Source organism: Ptiloglossa arizonensis, chromosome 8, assembly GCF_051014685.1.
Source record: "Ptiloglossa arizonensis isolate GNS036 chromosome 8, iyPtiAriz1_principal, whole genome shotgun sequence".
Lineage (NCBI taxonomy): Eukaryota > Metazoa > Arthropoda > Insecta > Hymenoptera > Colletidae > Ptiloglossa > Ptiloglossa arizonensis.
Window position 1 is genome coordinate 11,275,043 of NC_135055.1, and position 14,683 is coordinate 11,289,725.

General features: G+C 30.9%; 1 protein-coding gene across 2 annotated transcripts; it reads left to right on the forward strand.

The window, feature by feature from the left end:
• The first annotated feature begins 644 nt into the window (after positions 1-644).
• Positions 645-14,664, forward strand: Lmanii (Lysosomal alpha-mannosidase II). Of its 2 annotated transcripts, none has more exons than XM_076318418.1 (17): positions 645-790; positions 4,061-4,163; positions 4,263-4,344; positions 4,855-5,040; positions 5,564-5,769; positions 6,370-6,506; positions 7,257-7,390; positions 9,069-9,279; positions 9,723-9,916; positions 10,346-10,548; positions 10,772-10,965; positions 11,079-11,289; positions 11,662-11,779; positions 12,383-12,659; positions 13,467-13,718; positions 13,895-14,044; positions 14,197-14,664. In XM_076318418.1, the coding sequence occupies exons 1-17, from the start codon at positions 683-685 to the stop codon at positions 14,425-14,427; spliced, it is 2,997 nt and encodes a 998-aa protein (XP_076174533.1). In that variant the 5' UTR covers positions 645-682; the 3' UTR covers positions 14,428-14,664. The 2 variants fall into 2 exon arrangements, with proteins under 2 accessions (XP_076174533.1, XP_076174534.1); XM_076318419.1 differs by lacking the exon at positions 7,257-7,390 and adding an exon at positions 7,547-7,680.
• The last annotated feature ends 19 nt before the right edge of the window (positions 14,665-14,683 follow it).

Below are 14,683 nucleotides of genomic sequence, written 5' to 3' on the forward strand. Positions count from 1 at the left end.
TATAGAATTTATTAGATAGCGATATAGAGATTTCATACTTGATACAATTGTATGACAAGAAAAGGTTCGTAGAGAATTACTACTAGCAAAATGTATTTCGTAACAAATAAGTATGTTACATTTAATTTCATCATTAGTTATCTATCCAGATGGTAACTTAACTTATACAGGTTCACTAATTTTTATTTACCCCACGCTAGTTATTCATCATGATATTTTTTAATTTTGTTTCTATAGTTAATACCTACGATTATAATTACGATATTGTTTAACAGAAATGATGTATCTTTAGATCTTATAATTTACAAAGAACGTTATGTAAATGTGTCTTGTTGAACCGGACAAAAAGAGGTTCATAGATAATGATTAATGAAATATTGATAATAAAGTTGCGCTACCTTTATTTTAATGTTTTGTACATTGGCCGTGCAGTCTAATTAACTATAAGGCTAAAATTATAAGGAACAAAAATTTTTAAAATTTGTGTTATGAAAAAATAGCGTGTAATAAATAAAAATGATGTTTTTGTCCGTTGTATGATGGTATACACGGTCAATATGACCAAACACTTTTATCTGCAACGCAAGCGCAGAAACGTCAGTGTAGAAAGATAGTATAAGTAGAAAGAGACTGTGATTATTTCAGCAGTTGTACTGAAAGTGTTCAACACTGTTTGGTCACAATGTGGTTCGATGTTTTGGTTCCATTGGTTTCCTTCTTGCTGTTGTTCACTTATGGAGAAGCAGCAAGTATACCCAGAAGAACAGTTACCAAGACATGTGGATACGAGGTATGTTAATTAATTGCTAAGATCAAACATGGTATTTTGAAATTTCGAAAAATAAGTGGTGACTTCAACCATTGTATATTGCTATTAACATCACTGATAATTGTAATCCATCATAATGAATAAAGTAAGGGTTTACCTGTAAAAAAAGGGTATGGAAATTAATGAAAAAGAAATGGAGTAAAAGATATATGTATACAATTTTAAAAAATATATATATGTAAGTGATGTAAATTATAAATTACACACACATATCTTTATGTGTTTTAAATTATATACACATATCTTTTATTCTATGTATATTTATATATTTGTGTATAGTCTTAAATAAAATTAGTGAATTGGAATATTTTTTATTCTATGTATACATAAATAGATACAGGGTGGGTTGGAAATCGTACACTTGGGTAGGGGGTGAGTCTATATGAAATCATATCGAATTCTTCCTGGTACATTATAGCATAAGAATAAGTCGATGATATTTGAATAATTTGTTTATGCACGTTGTGTTTACCATTTGACATCGTTGAAGGTGAATCTTTTACCGTTACCACGGTATTTGAAAATGATGGCCATACTTGTCGATACAAGATCGACATTATTGAAAAATTGAATTAGATTGTACATAGAACTAATTGATAGAAGCAACATGGATTGCCTTCAACGATTTTAAATATCTAGTAAACACAATGCGCATAAACACATTACACAAATATTATCGATTTGTTTACACTCTATAATGTATTAGAAGAAAGTTTGTTGTAATTTTATGTTTTCGTTATAACTTTTTAACGAAGTGTTTATTCGTTTATATTTAGGGGTCGAGATAAAGTATTTTCAGGAAAACTGTTCGAGACAAAACTTTCATATCTTTTTGCACAGAATTTGAATATGCGATAAAAATTACCATATTATAATTTGGAAAACTCGACTTTCGGTACGAATATCCCATTTTCGCTCGGTATCGGAAATTTAAATATTATTATTTGATAGAGAACAGCTGAGAGATCAGATTAGAAATCAGAACATTTAAGAGATCAGATTAGAAATCAGAACAGTTAAGAGATCAGATTAAAAATCAGAACAGTTAAGAGAATGAATTTAAGATTACAAATATTAATGATTTTTTTTAATCATTTCATTCTTTGTCATATACAGACATTCTGCGTTGACATTCAATCTGAATGGAATGCATCCTAAACAAAGTTTGAAACTTTTCTAGAAATAACAATCTCAAGGGAGAAATAACAATCTCCCCCTCTTGAAGGGAGGATTTGGTCCCTTAGACATTGACCAAAGTAAAACTGACCAAAGGAATTGCAAAGTAGAAGGTTCAAGCTTTAATTTGTTTCCCCATTACAATAGTTTTCAATAAATTTTAATAATGTCGCGGAACTTTGAAGTTTAACATTTTTTAGCAATACTCGAGTAGTCCTAACTATTACAGTAGTCCTAGCTAAGACAATTATTACTGCTTTAATTAGTTTTTCAATTTTTTTGATTTACAAAACTATCATAATGTAATAGATAATTATTCACTGTCACGATTTCATTCGATGACCAGGGTCTGTAAAGAGGAACACGACAAAGTGAGATGCAACGATTAAGTTCACGAACGTATTTCATGTTAGGTGGGTTTTGCATCTCATTTTGTGGTATTTTGTTTCGTTGAACTTCTACACCTGCCCAATTTGATGCGAGTGGATAATTCCCCTTTCCCTCGTGCCGTTTCAGCATCTAGAAACAGTGCTAAATTTTTGTATATCTACGGTATTGCATAACACTGGTAAGTTGAAGTCTAAAAGAAGTGCGAGTCAGATTGGTCATAGCGAAGTAAGCGAGCCTATTTGCACGGAAATATAGAGTAGGGTTACACATACTCGTATTTCCGCTATTGGTCGAATTCATCAAAAGTGAGGACAAACTGTGTCGTTCCTGATTTCAACTGATCAGCGTTATACAGTACACGTGTGGGTTCAAATATAATATTAAAAAAATACAAGTATTTTCTAACGTAATCAATTTTCGACCAAAGTACTTTAATACTTTTCTACAGAGAACAAAGAGATGCATCTATCGATGTATATAAAAATGTATAGCTCTATTTAAAGAAATAAAGATGATCTTGAAATTTTTAAAACGTCTACACTTTCGGAGTAGATGTATGAGTAGATAGAGTATACACCAGGTCATACATCATCCAATATCATTTTTACATTAATATCTTTAATCTTGCCTAATGAATATTTGTTCTATCGTTCAACTATGATTGGGATCAGTTGTGCTGAACATCTTGTATGTTTGTCACAAAGGTCACGAAAATGCAAATTAAAAATGGTATTAAAAACTAGTAAGGTGGAAACAAAGGTGAAAGAAGAGAAGAAGAAAAACGAGGGGAAGAGAATGACAAACCATCTTTAACCAATAAAATGAACCAAAATTAATCATCTTTATTATATAGCAAGTAATTGTTAGAAATGCTGAAAGATATAAGAATATGATCAAGTATGCTTGGTTTAAAACTGACTATGCAGTAGAAATAGATATTGTTATCTTTGAAATACCAGCTGCATTTTGTTTCAGAACATTGCCAAGTTTTAATAGTCTTGCTGATCAAGATATAAGAAGAGCAATGTTCGCTCGTTGCAGTCATTGTGTAAATTATTATTGCTTTAATTATTTTTTCAAACATTTTGATTTACAAAACTATCATAATGTACTAGATAATTATTCACTGTCACGATTTCATTCGTAGTATTATTTCTTAGTAATAATTTTTTCTAATTATCATTTACCATTACTTTATTAGCACTCATTTATTACAGTATGTAATGAAGATAATTAATTCTAAACAGACGGTTTGTCACTTTTTTCCACTTATTTTTCGTCCTTTCATTCTTTCTTTTGATTTTTGAAAGTCAGGTCAATTTTTGGTAGTATTTTTAATTTGTATTTTCACGATCTTTGTGACACGTACTTTCGATCTATATAAAAAAATCTGTGCGATTTTATCACTTAAAGTGTTGAGTACTCCAATGTTTTAAAGTAGAAAAATTATATTTATTCTACGTTAAATAATACTAATATTACGTTAGTGTTCAGAAATTTATACAGTAATGTTAAAAAATTGAAAATGAACGCAATGTATTAAAATTTTACAGAAGTTTCCTTATTGTTGTAAATAAAGTATATCTAGAAGAAAACTCGCGCAAATTTGTATTTTATTTTTTGTTTTGCAAATTAGTTGTATTGTACATAATTTATGTTTTACAGGCATGTCCAGCTGTAGATTCAAAGAAATTAAACGTTCATCTAGTGGCTCACACTCACGACGATGTCGGCTGGTTGAAAACGGTTGATCAGTATTATTTCGGAAGTATGTCCGGAAATATTATCGTAAAAATCTAAAGTAACGTTAAAAATGACATTTATTACGCATAACGTTAAATTTCGTTTGTTTGTTGTTTTAACGAAGGTCGAACAAGAATTCAGAAGGCGGGTGTGCAGTATATTCTGGACAGTGTTATTAAGGCGTTACTAGATAATCCCGATAGAAGGTAATTCTAAATATTGTATCAGTCTTTAATTAAAAATTTCAATTATTATTGACAACTGTTAAAAAAAAAAACAATTGATTGATGGGATTGCTGAACTGGAACTTGAACTTTGATCTTCTGTTTGCTGAGTAGCTGCTTTAATTAAGAGAGTTATCTTGAATCGATAAGTGGGTGGTATTTGAGATTTCTTGAAAAGAAAAGTACTCGACGTGTTAAAGTGCAATTTGTTATGTTAATTAATATAGTTATATAAACATTGCACGAACTTTTTTGCTGTCTAAGTTGCTCTAATAATTGACAAGTTATTAGTGATATTCCGATATTGTATCAAAAATGTGATTGTACTTCATAATAATATTTATTTATTTATTTATTGGATTAAACATCGAGCGTGCAATGTCTTTCAGCAATATAGTATACAGTATGATTCTAAGAAACTATAGAAAAAACCATAAGTTTTACAATGTAATATTATATGTTGCACAAAATATTTTGTATTTATTTCATCAGATTCATCTATGTAGAAACTGCTTTCTTATGGAAGTGGTGGTTACGTCAAAATGAAGAGACGAAAGAGGCAGTCAGAAATCTGATAAATGAAGGTAGATTGGAAATTATTGGTGGTGGATGGAGCATGAACGACGAGGCAGTTACTCACTATCATTCACTTGTCGACCAGTACACCTGGGGATTCAGGTAAGAATGAAAATTTAAATTAAAACAAGATATTTCGAGGATCATTATTCCATTTGGTGTCACAATTTTTGGAGAGTACGACGAAAAAGTATTTAAAGTAGACAAATAAAGGCCTAATGTACATATAAGAGAAAAAGAAAAACAAAATGAAAATGAATCCCAATCCAACACGTATAAAAAAACAACTTACTGGTCTGTTAATGTAATAAAAATTAAACAGCCATCCTGAGGATTGTCATCTACATGCTACGTGATCTAGAATAAAAGAAATTATCATATATCCACTGGACAAATTATAAACTTACAACTAATAAAAAGAGAACTGCCAGTAGCACTGTACTTGTTGTACCAAATGTATCACTATTATACTCATACTTAATATCGAAATAATATAAATTACTTTCAAAATGTTAAATTATTTTATACATTATTTGCAAGTACAGTAAAATAATAAAATTGATTAATGTCGTACTATCTCTGCGTTATTTTGTATTATAATTATATTTTTTGTTAACTTTTCTAGGCGACTTAACGATACATTCGGAAGCTGTGCAAGACCACATATAGGATGGCAAATAGATCCTTTCGGTCATTCCAGAGAACAGGCATCATTATTCGCACAATTAGGATTTGATGGTATGTTCTTTGGTCGTCTTGATTATCAGGACAAGGAACGTAGACTGCAAGATAAAGCCATGGAATTCGTCTGGAAAGGAAGTTCAAATTTAGGTAACAATCTAATACTACTAAATCAATTTAAAAGAGAGAAAGTTATTCCTCTTGCAAAATAGAGAAAACGCAAGAGGTAGAGAAACATCAGCACAGACAAGGTACAAGATGAGTGTATGAATATCTTAAAAGAGTTACGTCATAAAAACAGAACTATTGAAATCTTGAAAGTACAAAGACTTTTTTCAGCAGTCGGGTCTAAAAATGCAACATTGTACAAATAAACATTTTTAATGTAGTTGTATTATTCTCTCGAATTCGAATAGTAGATCCTGAGTTAATTTAACGAGAGATTAACCGATCTAATGATTCATGATTCGAGCATGAGTATTTTAAATAGACACTACTCACAGAGCACACGTGTTTTCAGACCAGAATAATGCGGATTACAATGCTAATATAATATTGAAACCTTTTTTCAAAAGGATATGGTTTGTACCGAGAAATTTAAAATATTATTGTACAATGCAATTTCCTTCACTTAAAACGGGACGTATGAGTGCAAAACAACACATTCATAGTTCTTATCTCCTAGATTGATTTCCCTAATCATCTGAAAAATTCTGAAAGATTATACTTTGATTATATTTCTTATTACAGGATCTCGTGCAAACTTGTTTACGGTTGCATTATTCAATACTTATTCGCCACCACCGGGTTTCTGCTTCGATATTTTGTGTGCTGACGAACCGATAATTGATGATCCCTCTAGTCCAGATTATAATGTTCGTGAAAGGGTACGTAGCACGTTATAATACAATTTATTGTTGAATCATGTTCTGTGCAGGGTCTCAAGTGACTTATAATACAGTATGCTTGTAATTTAAATTTTGACGAGTGCGATAGTTAACTGTATGACACTGTGGCTTTTGTTTACGATTTTCATCGTACAAAGAATTGTTTTACAACCGGATGCTGTATAATCAACTACTATCTATGTTGCTAAATCGCCGGTACGTTTTTAAGTCGATGTATTTTTTTCCCAACTGTGTGATTTTTCGTATCTGAACATTTTTCACTTATCGAATATAATTCATTTCAAAGATTCATTTTCTTAAATTATAATGTACTGTTACCAACGATTATTTCCAGATCTTTCCAGATTTACCTATGAAGATTTGTTGGTTTTAGTTTTTAATTTATATTGCTCAATTAACGAGTTTCGTGCAACCAAGGAAACGCATTATTTATTATTATGTTTGAAGAATTCAGAAATCGAGTATATTGAAAACAATGCATGGTACTTTAAGTCACAGACACAGACAAATAAGTTGCAAAACATGATTTCAAGTTTAGTAAATGTATTCGTTGACCTTATATTCCCTTCCTTTTTGTTACTGTCGTAATATAAAGTCAAAACTAACATACAAACCGATTAAAACGCTTTGGTAATTGTTTTAAATATTTGTCGACGCTTTTTAAAGAAAACATCAATATTAACTAAAAGTTTTGATTATATTGTAAATGTAATGTCTCTTACCTGACAGATCAATACATTTTTACAATACGTGGTTCAACAAGCCGAAGTATATCGTACAAATAACGTTATAATAACAATGGGAGGAGATTTCACTTTTCAACATGCGGAAATGTACTTCGTTAATATGGATAAATTAATAAGGTATTAATTTAGTAGAAATAGTTTCATTTCATTAAAGAATCATTGTCTCGCGACGTATAAGCACGTAGCACAGGTGGAAAGGAAGAAAAGGTCTTAAAATTGTAATAGTCCCTTATGCCCGCTAACGGTAAACAAAATATACTATTCTATCTATAGATCGAACAGTTTTCGGCATCTGTGCAACGCCAGGCAGCATTTTACAAGACTAATAATATTATTCTTACAATGGGTGAGGATTTCAATTATCAACATGCCGAAATGTGGTTCACTAATTTGGATAGATTGATCAGGTAAAGTAGATATAATTATATTATAGACGAATATTCGTCTATGGAATCAGGGGTAAAAGTTATGAAGGAATATGAATATGAAATTCTGAAAGAATACGAAATTCTGAAAGAATATGAAATTCTAAAAGAATATGAAATTCTGAAAGAATATGAAATTCTGAAAGAATATGAGATTCTGAAAGAATATGAAATTCTGAAAGAATATGAGATTCTGAAAGAATATGAAATTCTGAAAGAATATGAAATACTGAAAAGATCCTATATTTACAGCGTAGAGTCGAGTGAAAATTGAATTACGTTTGACTCGTGTTGCAATATTTCTTTTGAGAGATCTAATAAAGTGTTGTAGCATAATTGATGAAAGCTTGCCGAAAATCAAACTGAACACTTAATTGAGTATAGAGACGCGATGTTTGTCGAATGATCAAGGCCTAACGTAGTACGTAGTAGAAGTTGTCGTGTAGAGGAAAATTATTATTAACATTTGATCTGAACAGCGCCGAAGAGCCGCAATAATAATCATAATTACATATATGATACTGGTAACAAGTGACTGGTACCTGAAGGATGAAGAGCAGGTGGTTGAAGAACCTTCTCAATCTCTTCAGTAGGGTGTTCTTCGAGTTAATCGTTCCATGGGTGTCTTGCACGTAACAATAATTTCTTAGAAATTGAAAAAAAATGTCATATATCGTTTATAATATTTACGTATAAACATGTTCTTCTTTCTCTAAGATTCTTCTAGCAGGCGATCGTCTACGAGTAACGTTTATTCTCAGAATCAGAAATAGATAGTAGACGACACTGAGGCAGATTACGAATGAAAATGACACAATTAAAGAATTTAAATTTCTCACTTAGAATCGATATTTTCCTCTTATAAAATTAATTGCCCGATCGTTGAATGAGATGCCAAAATTTCATGCTACACAGTTCGCTATAAAGAAACGTACAGGATGATTCTCTTACCAGAGGATTCTAAAACAGTATCGCTGTCTAAACATTGTGGCGATAGTTTTGTGTTTGTATGTAGAGATCTGTCGATGCAAAGGTCGATGACGTTATCCATTAGCGATTGATCGACGAGTATTACAGGGGGAGATAGTTATATTTGTAAAAGATGGCAGATGTTCATAGCTTGAGACAAACGATAAAGGTTTTTCAAGGCATTGGGGATCTCTTTTACTTTAAACTGGGATCGACAGTATCGTCTACGATCTAGATTTAAAAAAAATGAAAACGAGCGAATTGTTCTTCATGACAACGCAATGAATAAATTCGTATAGTAAATCTGTGCAATTCTATTATATCGTTCAAACATTTACTATTTTTCACAAGTATTTATTTCTAATAACAATATTTAAAACTAATTATTTCGTATTTAATAGGTACTCGAAGGAAATGAATACGGAAATAAATGTATTTTACTCGACACCGTCGTGCTACTTGAAAGCAGTAAACCAAGCAAACATTCAGTGGTCAACAAAGACTGATGACTTTTTCCCCTACGCTAGTGATCCTCACTCTTATTGGACTGGTTTCTTCTCTTCCAGACCAACGATTAAATTCTTCGAAAGAGTGGGAAATAATATTTTACAGGTACAACAAAATAACGTTTACTTGAGTTGTTTGTATTGGTAATATTATAATAATGATTCTCTTACAAAATATGGAAACATTCGATCAAGGATCATGTCCTCAGGCGTGCATGGGATAGGTATACATGCATTCCATTCGCACCTGACGAGATAACTCCTAAACGATTATGATTCGCCATAATTTCGGGTACAATCATTTTACACTCATTTTAAATATTGCTTAATTAATCCTTTTCACACTGAAGTTCTAAAAAAAAATCGATTTTTTGACATTTTAACTATAATTGTCCCGTTAAGAATACATTGAGATGGTAAAATTGTAAACTTATAATGTATCCTTTAATTATTTTCTATTCTTACAATGGATTCACGAAAAGCTCAAAAATTGTAATAAATAATTCTAAAATATAAAACGAACGGAAATAATTTTAAATATAATTTCAGATTAGCAAACAATTGTCCGCATTGACTAACGTAAAATACGATGAAGAATTAGAATATTTCCGTGAAGCAATGGGTGTAATGCAACATCATGATGCAGTAACCGGGACCGAAAAGCAATTAGTCGCTGATGATTATGCGCGTATATTATACGAAAACATACAACAAGGAACAAAAATTATTTCCGAAGCTATAAGGTAATGTGAATATTATTCACACTATATTATGAAAATATTATGTAATATATAATAATCGTCGACTTTGACCACGCAATCTATCATTATTATTCCTTACAACATTGACCATCACCTGCCTCATAGAATCGATTTATTAAGCAACGGTATAAATTGTATTTTTTTTATTTTTAATATAATCTACTTATATAACTTGATATTAATATCTGCGTTTGAACGAAATTGAGCGAATTGACCAAAACTTGAAATAAATGTTTACAAATTCATTTGAACGATATTTATTAAACGCGAACATCGACCTAATTGTTGTGCAACATTCGGTTTGGTTCTTCTAAGAAAATTTATTCATTTCTCTTATCGTTGATCAGTTTTGGAAATATGCAATTATTAATTAAAAACATCACGTGTTATTTTTTTTTTTTTGTTATATAGGAAATGGAAAGCACGCAAGTACGAAGTATTAGAGCAACCAACACAGGAGATGTATTCTTGCATGCAATTGAACATCAGTTCCTGTCCATACACAGAAGATGAACATTTTATGCTCACGATCTACAATCCTCTAAGTTTCACAATTAATACACCGATGCGTGTTCCTGTTCAAGAAGGCAAATACACGATAGTAGATCTTTCAGGTATTATGCTCTATCATAATTATCGTAATTTAATAATTCGATAAATTAACTATTACATATATTCAGAACACTGCAATTTAATTTCATAATCTTTCACTAACGAGTACATTTAAAAACCTATGTTATTTGAACACGATTGTATCGATAGAAAACATTTTGAATTTCAAAAAATGGAAAAACAGTTTTGTGTAAAATATGTCACAATAATTAAATATTTTTCAAGATAATAGTGACATTCGTTCGCAACTGGTGCCTATCCCAACTTCTGTAACTGTTATACCTGGAAGAGAGAGAAACACAACGCACGAACTCGTATTTCTTGCAACAATTCCGGCTTTGGGCTATAATTCCTACAAGATCGTAAAATTATCGAAGGGTACACCACAGATCGATGAAGCGAATTTCATCGAAAACGAGGTATTACTAATCGCAATTGCGTTTAAAAAAAGCTCTTGATTTTTAAAATCCATCATTTGAAACTTTGAAAAGAAAAATTATTCTAGCAATGAGAGAGTCTCTTCTTTTTACAGTTTTATCATATATCCGTTGACAAGAATAACCAAGTTTCTGTGAGATGGAAGAAAGAGAAAAATATGAATTTGACACAAACGTTCCAGTATTACGAAGGAGCGGAGGGAAATAATGAAAAGAGCGAAAACAGATCTTCGGGCGCATATATCTTCAGACCCAAAAATGTAATTCATAATTTAGAATCGACCGGTTCTTATAAAATGTACAAAGGTAATATAAGAGTAATAATCATTTAAAGAGAAATTGTTACTGGATTGATCTTTTTAATTACGTTTTTAAAAACTTTGACATTATTTCAAGACGCAAGATTAATTAGATACATAGTGGACCACTTAATAATATTCGTACAAGCATGTGTAATAATATGAGATTTACAGAAGAGGTAGATTGAAAATAATTCAGTAGCAAACTTAGAATAATCACTTCGTTACTCGTCAGACAGTTTTTGTATAACATATTCATTTATCAGCTATTCTTATCGATTCTAGAAGTATCCAACTTGTTTTTTCTTTACAACTGATCTGGTTCACAAAGTTCAATTATTACGTTAAATTAACGAGTTTAAATTTATTTCCATTACAGGTTCAGTGGTGCAAGAAATTCATCAAAAAGTTAACAATTGGGTTAGTCAGGTAATTCGACTGTATAATACAAAAGAATATATTGAATTCGAATGGCTTGTTGGACCAATACCTGTTGAGTAAGTGTGTGCATATTTATTTAATTAAACATAATATATTAATATTGGGAATATTTGAATACTTCGCAGTAAAATTCAAGAATCAATCGAAATTGGTAACAAACAATCGTACAACAACTTTTAATAGCGCCTTGTAAAGGGAAGTATTTGCATTCGAATACATTGTAAAAAGAATTGCGAAACAAATTTATTAAGCCTCTAAATTTGTAAAATTTTCGAAGAAAAGAACTCTTTGAAATGAGTCTAGATACATTGTTGGGCAATTTGTTTTCACAATGTTACAGCAACTTATATCGACAATTTTTCAGCCCAAAATTAACGATTCTTTAATTTTATTGCAAAATATATTTCGTAAGGGAATTATTGCGTATTTTCAATCGTTTATATTGAATGTCGGTCTATTAAAGATTCATTGAACTCGTCTTATTGATCGTTATGACACCAACGAGTAAGATAAAAAGTGTAGTGTTCTATGTAAAAAATGATCTTATGAAAGGTGATTGTTTATAATTCTTCGCTTCAATTTACCGTGTTATATGATTCTGATTGAAATAACAGTTTCGTAAAATCGTACGAGAAAAGCTGCATTGAATTCAATTTTAGGGACAAAATTGGCAAAGAAGTGGTGACAAAGTATCGAAGCAACTTAAATTCCGCTGGAGAATTTTATACAGACAGTAACGGTCGCGAGATGTTAAAACGAAAACGAAATTACCGTCCAACCTGGAAAGTACAATTGGATGAAGAAGTATCCGGTAACTATTACCCAGTTACCAGCAAAATCTTCTTGAAGGATGAAGAAAAATCCCTTAAACTGAGCGTACTAACTGATAGAACAGAAGGTGGAAGTAGTATGGAGGATGGAGAAATTGAATTAATGGTAAAACTAAATAATACTTCGTATACTCGTTACTAGAATTTGATACTAATGCATACACGTAGTGGTATGCAGAGTTTACCTGATAACACTTACGTAAATTGAGAATCTCTTTGACTTTTTATTTCTAATAACTAAAACAAGAATTTTATATCAACCGCGAAAATGCACGCAACAATGTATAACTTTAATAAAATCAATTAGTTATATTTGAAATATCATGGTATGCTTAAACATAAGTCGATACATGCGTAAAAGTTGAAATTGATAGGTTTAGCTGTTTTCTCTTAAGGACGTGCCAAATATCTTCTAATTTTTAAAACGGACAGACAAAATTTCTATCTATTATTATTCGATAATTTAAATAAAATTCTTGGGGTTCGAAACACTGGCCCGATCATTTTCCTATCAGGTATCCACGTGGCTTCAGTTCAGTGTCTTATTTGTTTTAAATAATATCAGATGATATTAGGGATGTTATTAAATTAACATCAGGAATGTTATTAAATTTGTCAGCTAATATATTTACGTATTGTAGCGTTAGATTAACTTTTCAAATCAACATTTTATATTTGAATTACGAACTAAACAATTAAAATTTTTTATTTCGTATATTACAACTTTCAATATATAGATTTTTCCTGCTTCAGATCTATTAGTACGTACATCTGTCTAAATTAATGTTGGACTTGGTAAAATAGATATCGTTAAATAAATAATATTCTCTTTTTACACAATCGATTTCACGAACTTTGTAAAGTGTATATACATACACACTCAGATCCCCATATACATTTCAATATGTTACAGGTTCATAGAAGACTTTTAAGAGACGATGCATTTGGTGTAGGAGAAGCACTAAATGAATCTGCATTTGGTGAAGGTTTAGTAGTCAGGGGTACACACTACATATTTGGAGGCAGTGTATCAAATTTGGACGAATTTATGATAAAGGAGAAATCCTTAACACTTCAAACATTGCTTCGTCCATGGACTTTTATTACACCAATGAGAGAAAACTCTGCAAGTGACAATGAGAATTATTTACCATCTATGTTGAAAGTATGTATCTTATATTCATAGAATCACGTAATAATTATAGGCACTAGTGTATGTGATGTATTGATACACAGTTCGTAACAATACTTTTTAACTAGATTAAATTTTAACAAGTATCAGTTTTATACCTATACGATGTGAATGAAGACAAATCAGAAATTCACAGATTCTTTTTTCAGAAATCAGGTCTTGCGAAAGCCCTACCACCAAATGTCCACATCCTAACTTTGGAGCCATGGAAAGATGATACAGTCCTACTGAGGCTAGAACACATTTTCGAAGTGGGTGAAACCGAAAACTTATCTAAACCTGTGGAAATTAATATTCAGGTCTGTTTGGTCCCTACACAATTTTATAGACAGTAATCATTCATTTTGAAAAACGAAAATAATTTGGTACATAATGGATTAAGATGGTCTGTTTTTAGCAAGAGCTCTTATATAGAATTATTTATTCATTTTCCTTATTTTCGTTATACTAGGACCTGTTTTCGACTTTCATAATATTATCCGTGGAAGAAACTACATTGGGTGGCAATCAATGGTTAGCAGATATGAATCGTATGAAATGGGAAATCGAAACGAACGATATCCTTGAAAAAGAAGAAAATAGTAGTCAACCGGTAAAAGTTGAAGAACAAATGATAAACATACTTTTAAAACCAATGGAAATACGAACATTTGTTGTTAAAATAGCAGTACGAAACGTCTAGCTTGCAATTAGCGATTTATTTATATCAGAGTTGTGTAACTCGGGCTCGTCGCAGTAGTCAAAGCAACATCCTCACTACTGGAACAAAGAAAGTAGAATAATGTAATAGATCAGATTTACGTTATACACTACTTATATTTGATCATCTATATTTTTTCAATTTTATAATACTTTGTATATTAAATAATATAATATATACTAAAACTGAAATGTAACACGAATTTTTCAATAAATTGAATACTTTTAAAATAATTTCG

What these genes read in the sequence shown, in the direction of transcription:
- Lmanii (XM_076318418.1), top strand. Translation starts at nt 683, where the DNA reads ATGTGGTTCGATGTTTTGGTTCCATTGGTTTCCTTCTTGCTGTTGTTC. An exon ending in ATTATAATGTTCGTGAAAGG is followed by an intron (nt 6,507 to 7,256) that starts GTACGTAGCACG and finishes CTTACCTGACAG; the next exon opens with ATCAATACATTTTTACAATA. An exon ending in ATTTACCATCTATGTTGAAA is followed by an intron (nt 13,719 to 13,894) that starts GTATGTATCTTA and finishes TTCTTTTTTCAG; the next exon opens with AAATCAGGTCTTGCGAAAGC.